Below are 15,430 nucleotides of genomic sequence, written 5' to 3'. Positions count from 1 at the left end.
CCCCTGCCGAGTCCTCGCGTCTGCGCCGCCTTTTACGACCTTTCACAACGCGCCGGAAAACGCGCGGGTTTGCGGCCGTCGGGGTCCTGCGTCTTCTTCCGGATCGCAGGCGGTGAAGTACGCACCGGGCGGGGGACAGCTGGGCGCGGGGAGGGGTTTCGGGGCGACCACCCTCCCCGGCCTCGCTGTGAGTCGGGGGCGTGTTCCTGGACAGCTGCGAGGAACAAGGCGGTTGGGTCCAGGGCACGGGCCGGGGTCGCGATGTGAGGCCCGTGACCCCCGAAAGACACTGGCTAGGTGCTGCTGTTGATGTTCCCAGCAGCTGGACGGCGGCAGGCAGGGTCCCTCCCTGCAGCCCCCGTGACGGCGGCCCCACTAGGGTCAAGGTCGCTGGTCTGCCAGGGAACCGAGGTCACCCAGATGACAAGCTCTTGCCTCCCAGCTCCAGGGCCTGAAATCTCTCCTCGATGAGGTTCTGCAGTGACAGAGCCACCCCCGACCCGACCCGATCCGACCTCTGGGAATCAAGCTTCTGGGTGAAAGTGGAGCTAGGTCCGGTTCACCTGGGCCCGGTTGTGCGATTGGGACTGACACCTGCCCACTCACTGCCACACTCTGGATGGCAGGGGGACAGCTCAGTGTCCAAAAGAAAATGAGGTTCCATCGAATTACTGGTTTAGGGGTGTGTGTGTGTGTGTGTGTGTGTGTGGTTGTGTGTATGTATGTGTAGGGGTTTGTGTGTGTGTATATATATATATGTGTGTGTGTGGGGGTGTGTGTGTGTGTGATTGTGTGTTTTAATGGTTTTTATGTGTGGTCTGAGCACCTGGGCCCAGTTGTGCAAGTGGGACTGACACCTTCCCACTCTTTACCACACTCTGGATGGCATGGGAGGGACATCTCAGGGTCCAAATGAAAGTGAGGTTCCACCGAACTACTGTTTTAGGAATGTGTGTGGTTGTATGTGCGTGTAGGGGTTTGTGTGTGATTGTATGTATGTGTGTAGTTTTATTGGTATTAATGTGTGGTCTGAGGACCTGGGTCCGGTTGTACAATTGTGACACTTTACCCCTATTACTGATTTAGGTGTGTCTGTGTGTTTTATTGGGGTGTGTATTGTGTGTGTGGTTCTGAACACCTGGGCCTAGTTGTGCAATTGTGACACTTTTCCACTACCACATGCTGAGTGGCAGGAGGACATCTCAGTGCCTATACAAAACTGAGGTTGCACCAAACTACTGGATTAGGGATGTGTGTGTTTCTGAGGTTTTTTTCACTGAACTACTTGTTTAGGGTATGTGTGGCGGTGGGGTTTTGGGAATGTGTCTGTGTCTGTTGGGCCACATCAAGCTGTGCTTCTGGCTCAGTGGACAATGGAGTACGGGGGATTGAACCTGCCTTGACCAAGTGCCCTACTCTACCTTTACTCATTCACCAAACTACTGATTTTCTTTCAGGGTACAAAACCTTACCCACCCCTCAGCCCCAACCCCATGCCCAAGATTACATGGATGTTATAATAACCCCTTATTACTTTAAAATGGTGAGTTTCGGGGCCGGAGAGATAGCACAGTGGTGTTTGCCTTGCAAGCAGCTGATCCAGGACCAAAGGTGGTTGGTTCGAATCCCGGTGTCCCATATGGTCCCCCGTGCCTGCCAGGAGCTATTTCTGAGCAGACAGCCAGGAGTAACCCCTGAGCACCACCGGGTATGGCCCAAAAACCAAAAAAAAAAAAAAAAAAAAATGGTGAGTTTCTGGCCAGAGGAGAGTTAGCAAGATTAATAGCAGGGATTAAGGAGGTAAATGCAGATAGGAGGTTCAACCATCAGGGGGTTCTTGGAGTTGCCCCCAAACTCTCAATAAAAGGTGCATGCTCCCTGGAGAGAATTTACAATCATGCTTCTGTAGCCCCTGCCCTTGAGAACCGACAGAACCACCTCCATGTTCTCATTCCTGGGCCAGCCAGTGAGGACACAGTTTCAGTTCCCACCTCTGGTTGGCATGCCCAAAGGTTTCTGCAGTCTTGACCTAATAAGGCTCCAAGAACCCAGCAATGAATAACACAGCAGAATCATATTTTGCTAAGGTCCTTGGCATTTTGTGCCCTCTGAAGATCATGGCAACATTAATAACTTTGTGTGGTACCATAGCACCCCATTAAAAGCAACTTCTCAGCAAACTCAGTACTTAAAGGGATCTTTACCCCCACTCCTTCCTCTACCCTTCCCCACCACACACATACATTTTGATTCTCAGAATGTAAAGTCTCTTGGTCACAGTTCTTTCTTTTAATTTATTTGTTTTTGGGGTCACACCTGGCAGTGATAAGGGATTACTCCTGGCAGGCTTGGGGACCTTATGGAATGCTAGGGTTCAAACCTTTGTAGGTCATATGCAATTCAAACACCCCACCCACAGTGCATCCCTCTAGTCCTAGTCACAGATCTCTCTCTCTCTCTGTAGCTCTCCCTCTTCCCTTTTTCTGTAATTGAAGCACCATGGTCACAAAAATTTTCGTAGTTTGGTTTCAGTCATTGAATGTACACCACTCTTTACGAGTGTAACTTTCCCACAACCAATTTCACCCATTTCATTCCTACTCCACCCTTTGCCTATCTTCGGGACAGGTATTCTATTTCTCTATCATTGTCATGGTAGTTGTAAGTGCAGTTATTTCTCTAACTGTGCTCACCACTCTTTGTGGTAAACTTCAATCGTGGATTGGTGTTTCCAGCCCTCATCTCTATTGCCTCTAGGTATTATTACCATACTGCTTTTATTTTACTTAAATCCGAGAGATGAGTGAAACCATTCTGTGTATCTCTCCCTCTGACTCATTTCACTTAGCATAATAGTCTCCATTTCCACCCAAGTACAGGCAAATTTCATGACTTCTTTTTCCTAATAGCTGCACAGTATTCCGTTGTGTAGGTGTACCAGTTTCTTTAGCCACTCATCTATTGTCGGGCAGCTATGTGGGTTGTTTCTAGATTCTGGCTATTGTAATTAGTGCTGCAATGAACGTTGGAGTGCAGAGGGCAATTTTGTATAGTTTTTGTGTTTCCTAGGTGTATCCCTAGGATTGTGGTCACAGTTCTTTCTAAAGAGCTTAGATACCTTCCTTCCTTCTGCTTTGGACAGGGTTAATTAGCCTCATTCCTGATGCATGAAAATATTGCTCCAATTGCAAATCCTATTTCCCAACACAAATAACATTAGTGCACAATACAGAGAAAGGCCATTATTTGTATAAATTTTCATGTCAATGAGAAATCCCCTGCCACACCAATCTTTGCTAGGCAAATTCTTTTTGTGTGTGTGTGTGGTTTTTGGGTCACACCCTGCAGTGCTCAGGGGTTATTCCTGTCTCCATGCTCAGAAATTGCTCCTGGCAGGCACGGGGGACCATATGGGACGCCAGGATTCGAACCGATGACCTTCTGCATGAAAGGCAAACGCCTTACCTCCATGATATCTCTCCAGCCCTGATAGGCAAATTCTTTATTAAAATTTGGTAAAAGGTTACAGCTAAGAACAATTTACGCCATAATCCTAAGATCTTTACAAGTTGTGCAAGCTCTTCACGCTGCCAGGAATTAAGCAGGCTATAATTTAGTGGGTTGAACAGATAGATGCATTACATGCTGGAGGCCTGTGTTTAATCTTTAGGCACCTTAACCCAAAGGTGTGATCTTCACAGTCAGGAGGAGCCCTTGAGTACCCTTTGGCCCCCACATAGAAGGGAAAAAAAAAGTTTCTAAAGCACGAGTCTCCTTAGAGCAGAGCAGGGCCGTGGAGCACTGTTGACATGCATGAAAGTAACAGAACTGACTACACAGAAACTTACTTCCACAAACAATGGTTCTTTTTGGAACAAGATGTACAGGCCTGCTTGGATAGAGTGGCCCAAGCTTCCTCAGCACAGGTGAAGGTGAAGCATATTGGGTAGTAGTAGCTCCTGAATTTGATGCTGACTTCAGGCCTCTATCCCTCTTCTACTCTTTGATTCTTTTATATTCAGGGGTCTCAAACTCGCAGCCCTCCATACAACATTTTGTGGCCCTGCCCTAGAGGAATCTTTTTTTTTTGTTTTGTTTTAGTTATTTGGGTCACACCCCCCAATGTTCAAGGCTTACTACTGACTTTGCACTCAAGGATCACCCCGACTTTGCCTCCTGCGGCCCCCAGGTAAATTGAGTTTGAGACCCCTGGTCAATCCTTAGGTTGAAAATTCTTCAGAGCCAGAAGACCCATGTAAGACACTGACTTCAGAGGTTCCCTAATAAAAGGTTGGCTCAGTCACAGGTACAGCTTAGGGCAGCAATCTCTATCAAGTACTATTGCCCTTTCATTTCAGAGGGTGGATAGCCAAAAGCTCAAGACTAACTTGGCATATGCAGCAAAGCAATTTGGAGGAAAACCAAAATTGCAAAAACCTGGTATTAACTCGTAAGAATTAATGTTCTGCTCCACTGTAAGCTTATTACCAGAATTAGTTCATAAACTACTAGTAAATGACTGTTTACAAGTATTAGTAGGGTCTGTTAGATTTTTTTTTTTTTTTTGTAAGAGGCACTTCTTACAGAGATAGCAGCAAAAAAGTGAAAGGTGTTCACCTAAGTAGCCATACTGGCAGCAGGAGTCTTTCAAGTAAAGGCTGTCACCTAGGCCCTCTCCCCAAGGGGGCACACCCCATGACAAGGAGTTCCTTACTAGTGGCAACTGGTTTGACCTTCACCACCTTGTAGCTTGTAGGGTTCTTTTCTGCCAGTGTACCTCAGCATCTCTTAGCAAACTACCAGCATGGCTACACTGATATTCAGAAAGCTTAAGGGAGGTATATTCCCACACAGGGACGTCTGTTTAGTTTGATGGGCTTGACATGCATACACATGGAAGTACCACTCTCCCAGTCATAAACCTAATCAGCACCCTAGGTTCCTTCCACCTCTCCATCCCTGTTCCCTAGCCCCAAACTTTCATCCTTGGCCAATTCTTCTGCACATTTTCAGTAGTTCTGTCTGAGGTGATCTGCAGTTGTACTAAAAGCAATCAGAGGTCCAGATAAACTCTCCAGATACCATATGTCAATAATCTTTCCCAAACTCATCTTCCCTAGAAAACCTGTTTTTTTTTTAAATGTTTCTGCAACTGGAAAAATTTTTTTTCAGGTATGCACACACTTCAGCTCAAAGTACCACCTGGGAAATATTTTAATATTTTAAATAGAGTTTAATGGAGTGCGCAGACCAATAACCACTTTAGTGATCCAACTTAACATCCACCCTAATAGAAGATTTGGAATTGTGAACTCAAATTTGTCTACCTGATGCTGGGCTGCAACGAAATGAAGCTAGCCATGTGTAATACCGTTGTCCAAATAACACATCTATAAGAGCCAACTGTTCAGATTTATAAAACAAGATAACCTAAAAAATAAATGACCTGTGATCTTAACAAAATTTCTGAAATTGAAGAAATTCCGAAAGATTGTTCTAACTGAAGTCTAGAGACCTGAAAACTAAATGCCCTGCGATCTAGAATTTAGTATTTTTTAGACGTCTTTGGGACAAGTACCTGAAACGGGAAGGGGTGTAAATTGATGATAATATGGCAGTGCTGACTTGCTATCCTGGTGGTGGTTCTGTTCTTCAGAAGAATGCCCTGGATCAGAGGAAGTAGCTCTAAAAGCTATGCTGTCTGGTATAATCAGGACACCAGGATCTAGAACCATTTGAAATTTAGCTTTTGTACATATGAAAGTGATTTCAATACAAACAAAAAATATATTCTCCAGCAGTTCACGAGAGGTCTTTTCTATAGAAAGGAAATAAACTTTCACTTAAAATTGAAGAGCAAAGTGTAAAGTCATTTTGTCTGGCCATGGGAGATGCTAAAGAAGTCACAATGCAGGCTTTGCTTGCAGGAGTCCATGTTCCACACATACCTGGGACCCAGAAAGAGCCGGGAACAGCAGCATCCCCTTGATCCGAATTAGTAGTGTGAGAACACTGCCTGGCATCCACCCCACAGTCCCCCCCCCCCAAATTTCTTTAGATCATTTAGAAATGAGGAATCTTTTTTTTTTTTTTTTTTTTTGGAGGGGGTGGCCTCCACCCAGGGTTACTCCTGGCTCTAGAGTCAGAAGTTGCTCCTGGCTCCAGGGACCATATGGGACTCCAGATCGAACCATGGTCTGTCCTCGGTCAGTTGCGTGCTAGGCAAATGCCCTACCACTGCACCACCACTCTGGCTCTATAAGGAATCGGCTTTAAAGAATGTTCTGGGTGACATCATTGACTTATTAGCAATTGTATGACCAACTTCTCAATAAGAATAGGGATTATTTTACTGCTTCATCATGGATCCAATCCAGGGGTTGTTCCTCCACCAGTCTTACTGCTGGCACAATTTGCGTCTAGCTTTGCCTTTCTCAGCATATAACCTCCAGATTTGATCAGACTGATTTTCAATGTCAGCTTTTGCATTTGGCCTTGCATAGAACAAGGAAAGACAGTCTGCCCTTGACGGAAATGAGATGGAGGTGCTGAAAGGTGAAGTAATGTCCACAATGTAGTAGGATTCAACTGTCCTAGTGCTCCATCCATTAAGATATGATGATCCATTTTCCCTCCCTATCCTGTTTCTTTCATAGTACTCAGCAATTCTTAATATTTTGCTTATTACGATTCTTATTACTCTTTCCGACAACTTCAAAACCCATGTCAGAACATGAACATATTCCCAAAACAGAAAAGGTAGCTAATGCGTCCCAACATATAAAATCATTCTTCTTTGAAGACAATGAAGTGACTCGTGATTTTCCTTCCTTCCCTTTAGGTATACTTTAAATGGAAGTGGATACTTTCTATGATAAATGAAAATGGCCAATTCTTTAAGAGGAGAAGTTCTGAATCTTTATAAAAATGTAAGTAGTCACATGACCAACTTTTATCAATGTTATTCTACAGCAAGGACTGTGCAGAAATACTTTATCTTTCTTTTTTAAGCTGCTGTATCTTGGACGAGACTATCCCAAAGGTGCAGACTATTTTAAAAGGCGCCTGAAGAATGTTTTCCTTAAAAACAAAGATGTGAAGGACCCAGAGAAGATCAAAGAGCTTATCAGACGGGGTGAATTTGTAATGAAAGAGCTAGAAGCCTTATACTTCCTTAGAAAATACAGAGCTATGAAACAACGCTATTATTCAGATGATAACTAAAGTAACAGATTAGTTCTGTCGTTTGAAAAGCAGCACAGCTGTTTATGTAAACAGACATAACTAACAAAATGGCGAGATGCAATGCCAAAACCACCTCAACTGCCTTATTCATCACACTAAAATGGTTTAACTTCTCTACATGCTGAGCTCTATCAACTGCCCTTTAGGCTCAGTTTTTATGTGGAAAGCAGCAATTTGCTCTATTGCTGCCAACCAGAAATACAAATCAACAAGCATCCAATTCTGCATGAAAATACAATGCTTGAAAAAAAAAATTAAAGCAAAAAAATGTATACCAAAGACGTTTAGCCCACTTCTCCAATGTGCTATATGATAAATACTTCACAGAGCAAAGTGACTTCTTGGAAATTCATTCCTTTGACTTTTTGAGGGTGTACCCTCAACTTTTTTTTCTTAACTCCATGTGACACATTATGACAATATATGGTTCCCTACAAAGAAAGTAACACCTGTGATTGAGCACTATTCTAACCCTGAAATAATCTGATGATGCCACAAATAGGCTAATTCAGTTATTTCCACAACCAGTTCTGCTGCTGGCTCCCTTTGGGTCTTAAAATCACCTGTTGTACAATTATGTTACACAATAAAAAGCAATACTGTTTTTCTCTTTGGTCATAAAAGCCAGATCTTTTAAAAAGTGAGTTAACTGCCTTTATATATTGCCGGCACATCGCTGAAGTATATTTCTAACTTTGGAGCTAGAAAAAGTTTCAAAAGAGACTTCCTGAATACACTACTGACTGTGTCTTGTAAACTATCCTGTATGAGCTGTGGGACAAATGTTTTATGTTCCGTCAAGAAACACACACTACATAGTCACCATAACTATCTTTATTACATTACAATAATTAGGAGCAGTACAGTTCATGACAAAAATATTACAAATTTCCGATCACTAAACAGCACATACTCCTATAAACATTTAGAAGTTAATTTTAATTAAAAGAGTGGTCATTTTTTAATTTAATGTTTGATATGACCAACATTCCTAGGTCAGGGCAACCGAACAATGGAAAAAAACAACTGGATCACACTGCATATGCCCCACAAAGAAAAAGCACAATGTACAAAATGTGCATGTTTCAGTTCACACTATACAAAAATAGTTAAAATACATTCCAGGTAAACATGTTACAGTAAGAAATAGTACTAGTAAGAAATTGGCACTCAAAGGAAAAAATGCAAAAATATTTTCAGCATGAAAACACAAGACAGTGGAATTGGAAATTTCTGGATAAAACATTATATAACCCATTCAGCTCTATGGGGAGAGGGACCCTCCATAACTGATGTTTTGGAAGATAATTATCTTTTCTCTAAATTCATCTAAATTGTCTATCACCCCAAACTGGCACTGAAAACTAGGAAACTGAAATCTGTTAATCTAGTTTATAACTTTTCTTTTAGAATTGGTGTAAATAAACCTTTAAGAAAGAATTTTCATTTCTGAAGGAATTTATAGCTACCAGTAGTACATTGCGCAGTTTCTTAATGCAAACTTCATGCTATCCAGTATTGAAGAACTTACTATTAACGGAAATTCAGCTTTAATGTTACTTATGGATTCTTTTTAAAATTAACTGTAATAAATTATTGCATTTGAAAAGGAAGTGTTAGTTGCCAACAACAAAATAACTTGTGATTACTTAAGGGGGAATGAATAAAAGGGGAGTGGGAAGACTCACTGGAATACAAATGAGATGAACTTGTGCAAACTGCAACTTAACATGCCTCACAACACTTCTATATGTATTAGAACAAAATTGTGCAAAGGTGGCCAAGTCTAGAAAAATTTGATTCTAAACTCCTATGCAGTGTGACTCAGTTAAAATTGAGTCTAGAATTCCTAACTGGGAACATTCACTCAAATTAAACTACACACGCCTGCTCCATTCTTTCATAAACATGTTAATGTCTAAGACTAAGTAATTTAGTAATTTTTTAAAATTTAAACAGGATTTTATCTTTAAGGCGGTAATAAGTAGGTAATGTGTTACTTCTAGGATTATCTCTCTCATTCAAAAGTTTCTATAAAAACAAACCTGTCAAATCATTCAGAATTCACATAATAAAGGATAATTACTACTGCTTTAAAAAAATACCCAGCTACACCAAAAATTCAAGAGTTCTAAAAATCCCCCCCCCAGCTATGCACAATAATTCCTGAAGTATGGCATTTCTTTCTCTCATGTAGAAATAAGAGGTACTGTACTATAGTCTTAACACCTCAAGAATGTTCCCTCAAGCTGTGGTTTAGCGTCGCATTTTAGAAATCAACTGAGTATTAAAGAAATCTATGAATTCGTTCAGGCACCTTGTGTATTCATCCTCAGATAAAACTATTTTAGAATTCAACATTTAATTTTAAAAGTCTAGTTTTATTACTTAGACAAAGACCAATATTTCACACTAGAATATTTCACACTTGGGCATTTTAAAATTAACACAACTTTATCATTGTCCCAATAAAATCACAGTTATGCCAGATGAGAAACAATATAATGAAATTTATTCCTTTGAAACAGTGAAGTGATTTATATAAAGTAACTTGATTAAACAATAACATTGGAATCAGCAAAACAATTGTTTTAGAACTAGAAGAAACAAGATACCAAATCCCCACTTTGAAATATGCATCATGGTGTCTGGGTCACGTGCCAAAATCCCAAAATACTCTGGATTATTCTAGAACCTAATAAAGGGACTAAGTCACCTTGATTGGGGGTACCATAATAACCCCCACTGCCTAAGGTACTCAAATCTCAGTTGAGTAAAATAATTCTGCCCAAAAGCTTGAGGTTCAAATTTTAAAGTCCTTTTCATTTTAAGATCTTACATAGTGGAATGTATCACACTCACTTAGTAGTCTAAACCTCACTGCACATTCAACATCATCGAAGAAATTCTCTCAGCTCTACCTTTATTCTATCTTTCCCCTGGACAGGGTGCTTTCTACTCATACTAAGTCACCAAAGGACCATACAGCAAAGAGCTGATGTTCACAGGATCAAGACTCTATTGCTATAGCCACCTCATAGGAGCTGTTAGATCAATCCCACCATTAGTGTGTCACATTAGGTTGAGCCTGAGAGGAGGCCATGTTAATGCAACCTGATGGAAAGCCTTCATGGAGACACCCAACGCAGCAAATTATCTTCAGGTTAAAGAAATAAAAGTACCCAGAGAAAAAGCATCAAGACAAAGGACAGAATGGACATAGGCTGGGTGACACTGACCTGCCAAAGGGCCTAACATCAGGAACAGACATTTAATAAAACTACAACTCTTGCACAATTTTGCCCAATATTAACACGGAAAATGAAAAGACAACTAAAAGGTATCGTTATGTAAACTGGATGTACAGAGTGCAATGCTAGATACAGCCTTTGAGATGGTTTCTTGGAAGATGAAACAATGAATAGGAAGTAACCTGCCCAAAGCTGGAGCTGTGAAAGTCACCCAACTAGAATCCAAGCCACCTTCCTCCTAGCCCAGCATTTTTTCCCTTACCATACCATCTCATGTCACGTATTTGAGTCAGGAACTTTTAATCACATTGAAGGAATCTTTATTAATATTATCTATTTCTAGTATTAGATAGTCTTAAGATGAATCAGACATGAAAAGTATTTATAAATTATTACTTAAGCCAATGTTAAGAGAACTAGAAACTTTTAAATGTTCTTGCTTCATTGTTGAAAACATTTTTTTTAAAATTTTGACATCTACTACATGACAATCCCATTCAAAAAAATTTTTTTTAAATATGGAACGCTTCACGAATTTGCGTGTCATCCTTGTGCAGGGGCCATGCTAATCTTCTCTGTATTGTTCCAATTTTAGTATATGTGCTGCCGAAGCGAGCACTCAAAATTATTTTTAAGGTGGTTTGTCTGAAGCAGAAGGAATATTCTTCCTCCGTTATCTGTTTGCAGGATGATCAGTGAGAATGTCTCACTGAATGACCCAACCTCTTCTGGTCCCCATTTCTGATCCATCAACTCATGATCACAGAGGGAGATCATGGGTTCAGTCACACATCAACTTTCAGGGACACTCCGAGCATCACAGGAGCCTACCTCGTCTTGCCAAGTGGCCTTACAGAAGATGCCTGGCCCAAATAATCTTTACACATCACTGCCAGCATTCAGACCTTTTTCTTGGGGGGGGGGGGGGGAATGTTTGGGTCTTGGGTCACACCTAACGGAGCTCAGGGGTTACTCCTGGCTAAGCGCTCAGAAATTGCCCCAGCTTGGGGGGACCATATGGGATGCCAGGGATCGAACCGTGGTCCTTCCTTGGCTAACGCTTGCAAGGCAGACACCTTACCTCTAGTGCCACCTCACCAGCCCCAATTCAGACTATTTTTAAAGGCTGAAGTTCAAGAAAAGGTTTAAAAGTTTGGGCTAAAAAAAGAGTAACCTGACACAGGGAGATTGATTTAGTTCTATGAGTTTTTAATCCATGTTAATTTTTTTCAAAAATTACAAAAAATTAGTAGCATGTAAATATAATCCCCAAGTGGCTGCTCTGATCCTCATTACATGCTGGGTCTACCTTAATAGGAAAAGATAGTTGAAGTACAACAGCAATTTATCTAGTGTGGAAAGTAAATGACCTTTAGCATTTTCCACTGCCTTTTTTTAAAATTCTTTATATAGAAAAAATATACTTTCGGAATATGGTCAAACAAATAGCAGTGGAAAGAGGAAGCAAATCTTTGTGAACAACATGACAACTTGATGCTCGTTAGGGTGACTGAAATGACAGGACATGATGCCTACAAGGTGAATCCATGGGGACCCTATATATTCATGTTCCCTCAATGTTTCAGGAAATAGCAACTCAAATTTGTTATCAACCCATTTAAGTGACTAGATAAAAAAGACAAAGTAGGGACAATTGAAAGTTTCATTAATTTGTTTCACACCAAAGTTCACAATTTGTAAGAATAATAGGAAGTAATCAACTGCATGCACCAAAAACCCCAAGACAAAAATCTCAGGTATTCAGTTTCTTCTTCACAGGCATTGCTAGTTCAAAACCAAAACTCAGGGAATACTGGCACTTAGAGGGTATTTTCCACTGTCATTTTAAAATAAGCATTCAAGATAAAAGCTAACAGTTGGGATGGAGCAGAAAGAAAATTAGGTAATGCTAAAACAAATGCTAATAATTTAGTGTAATGTACAAAAATTACCACTTTTACTTAAGTATGCCTTAAGAAAAAAGTACAAATTGTATTTACATAATTATACACTTTGTCTTTGACTTCTTTTTCTTCTTTTTACCATCTTTGCTCATCTTTTCTTTATGTTTTCGAATTTCTCGAACTAATGTATAGAAGGCATCATCGACACCCTGAAATATAAAACAAGTATTAAGTTGTGAATCATGATTTGAGGTGCACAAATAACTGGGTTGAAAACCAATGGAAATATTTACTAAGTAATAAAGCCCTTTCCATTCTCTTTAGGCAAAGTTTATTAGATTTTTATAGTATTCTTAAATGTCTTCATGGGTATTTTGTCAACTTTCTACATAAGAATAGATATTACAATAAAAAGAATGAAAACGGGACAGGAGTATTAAATAGCACAGTGGGTAAGGAGTTTGCCTTGCACGCAGCCAATCCCGGTTCAATACGTGGCATATCTCATAAGGACCCCCAAGCCTGTCAGGATTTCTGAGTGTAGAGCCAGGAGTAACCCCTACCGCCATTGAGTATGGCCCCAAAACATAACCAACCAAACACAAAAAAAAGCAATAAAAACTGATGACACAGAATCTTAGTTAATAAATTTTTCCTTATTTATTATTTTGTGAATTTTTCTATACTAGCACACTGTAACCACTAATGCTCATATGTATTTCTATGTTTATGTGTTACCTATACTTACTTAATTGTCCCTGATTTTCCAGACATGAGATGTCACTTAAAATTTTACAAATCTTAGGAGTCAGAGTGATAGTGAAATTGGTAGAACACTTGCCTTGCATACTAACAATCTGGGTATAATCTCTGGCACCCCATATGTTCCCTGAGAACTGCCAAGAATGATCCTGGAGCCCTATAAGGAAGCCCCGAGTACTGCCAAGTGTGGTTCCCAAAACAAGTAACAAACACACAATTTTACACAAGTCTTATCATTTTTTGAAAATGTAATATTTTTACATTTTTTAAAATTTTTTATGTTTTAAAAAGCATCAGATTTATGCCACTACTACTAAGTGAACATTATTTGAATATCATTTTAGTTTTCAAATATTCTATGAGGCATCAGTTTCAATTCACATACTTAACATAAAAGAAATTTACAAAGATCAAAAATAAGACACAATGCTTTTAAAAAATATGATACCTCTGTTTTGAGGAGGAATTAGTTAAATGTATCAGTTTGCCAATTTGAAAACTTTTTCTTTTTTAATTTTTATTTATTTATTTATTTAATTTTGGAGGACATAGGGGTCCAGGTTCTTATTGGCAATCTTTGGGGGAAATGCTTTTTCAAATTTAATTTTAGTTTTTTGTTTTGACATTGAATTGGGGGTGATGGTGTCTACAAGATAGGTTGCTACTGACAATTATGTCTGGCTCAATGAGGCTGGAGCTTCAATGCAAGAGCTGGAAGATGCTATATTCCTTGGACCCTGTGATGCTGGGGGTCAGTTGGTTGCTCTTTCAGTATTAGGAATTGAACCTGGGATGGGGCATGCTAGGCATGTGCCCTAACCACTGTCTATATAATAGTTTCTGGTTCCTCTTCAGTATACTAAATATTCATAACTTGACGTATAAAACCAAATGTAGTCATATTCAAAGAAATTTCCATTGGTCACTGAGCCCCCATCTTCCTACACAGAGCAGACACTTAAATGCATTATGGCTGCAAGTGATTTCAAATTAGAATACTTTTCAATTTAATCTTCATACTGTGAAAAATGGTACTTGAAAGTTATTGCAGGACAATAGATTTTTAACCCAGCATCCCATATAGGTTCTCTGAACCCCACCAGGATAATTCCTGAGCTCAGAGCCAGGAGGAATCACTGAGCATCACCAGGTGTGACCCAAAAACTAAAAAAATATGTAAAGCAAAATAAAATTAATATACCCTCTATATATTATTTTCCATTTATATAATTTTTTGTAGTTCATGGCAGAATTCACTTTTAAGCATTTTTTAATTTTGGGGCTATCAGTTTACAGTAATACTGAAGTATTTATAGCTTTATATAATCTATATACTTTATAATATATATACAGTCTTTATAGCTGCAGTTACTATACCTCCATGTATTTTATAATCTGTACAGTTGAGTATTACACTTTCAAACTCAGACACTAGAGGGAGTCTTAAGAAAAAAAACAGAAATAAAAGTGTAAATCAATCAACTTTAAGAACAATGAAAAATTAATAGACACGGAGAATGTAATGCTCAGTGAATTGAGTCGAAGGGAGAGGGACAGACATAAATGATACCCAAAGATAAGTACAATTAGAACAGAGGACAGAGAAGGGACCACAAGACAATAATAATGGAAATGATCACTTTGGGCAAGAAATGGAATCAAAGGAAATAAAGTGATAAGCATGATATCCCTTCAGGAACAGTGGGGTGGGGGGATGGAGGGAAAGAGAAAAGTGTCTGCCATAGACAGGCCTTGGATATTGTGTGGGGTGGAGATGGGAGGGTAACTGGGGAAATTGGTGGCAGGAAATGAACACAGGTGAAGGAATGGGTATACTATCAACAACTTTTTAACTATTTGATGGTGATTTAATTTAAAAATAATTTTTTACTTCATTCTAATTACCTCTGCTGAATAAATAACATAAACACATTCATGAGTTTGTCTTGAAAAAATTTTAATCTTAGGTGATAAGATTTTCTCCTTTATTACATCACTCATTTTCTACAACTAATATTTCAAAATAATAAAATTAATACATTTAAGTTACATTTGGCTGATTTTAATAAGTTTTTAAAAAACAAGGAAGAAACAAGAGACTTGTTTAAATTAAAATAGGATGAAAGCCAGTATTAGTGAATTAATCCACTCTGCCCCAATGTACTGTGATGTTTCTTTCATGTATCATTACTGATACAATAGAAACAGACCTTCGCTTCACCCAAGAGAGGGGGAATATTATGAGACATAATTTATAACAATACAAGA

At 39.5% G+C, this 15,430-nt stretch overlaps 3 protein-coding genes and 1 non-coding gene across 4 annotated transcripts in view; 1 reads left to right on the top strand and 3 right to left on the bottom strand.

Moving 5' to 3' along the window:
• Positions 1-15,430, bottom strand: part of BCAT1 (branched chain amino acid transaminase 1) — a 647,504-nt gene that overhangs the window by 255,457 nt on the left and 376,617 nt on the right. The gene's annotated exons all lie outside the window — the stretch shown is intronic.
• ETFRF1 (electron transfer flavoprotein regulatory factor 1) lies at positions 55-7,695 on the top strand. The gene is made up of 3 exons (XM_049783871.1): positions 55-117; positions 6,842-6,929; positions 7,012-7,695. The coding sequence occupies exons 2-3, from the start codon at positions 6,879-6,881 to the stop codon at positions 7,222-7,224; spliced, it is 264 nt and encodes an 87-aa protein (XP_049639828.1). The 5' UTR covers positions 55-117; positions 6,842-6,878; the 3' UTR covers positions 7,225-7,695.
• On the bottom strand, positions 11,009-11,115 carry LOC126023427 (U6 spliceosomal RNA). Its single transcript, XR_007500551.1, has one exon. It is a non-coding gene; the product is annotated as a U6 spliceosomal RNA (small nuclear RNA).
• The window catches only part of KRAS (KRAS proto-oncogene, GTPase), a 31,033-nt gene continuing 27,753 nt past the window's right edge, over positions 12,151-15,430 (bottom strand). Inside the window, exon 4 of the mRNA XM_049783856.1 lies at positions 12,151-12,609. Coding sequence (XP_049639813.1) covers positions 12,493-12,609 — 117 coding nt within the window. The 3' untranslated portion in view covers positions 12,151-12,492. The remainder of the gene's footprint in view (positions 12,610-15,430) is intronic.

This window comes from Suncus etruscus, chromosome 11 (genome assembly GCF_024139225.1).
Source record: "Suncus etruscus isolate mSunEtr1 chromosome 11, mSunEtr1.pri.cur, whole genome shotgun sequence".
NCBI lineage: Eukaryota > Metazoa > Chordata > Mammalia > Eulipotyphla > Soricidae > Suncus > Suncus etruscus.
Note: the sequence above shows the minus strand (reverse complement) of the source record. Positions and strands in the feature narration are given on the sequence as shown.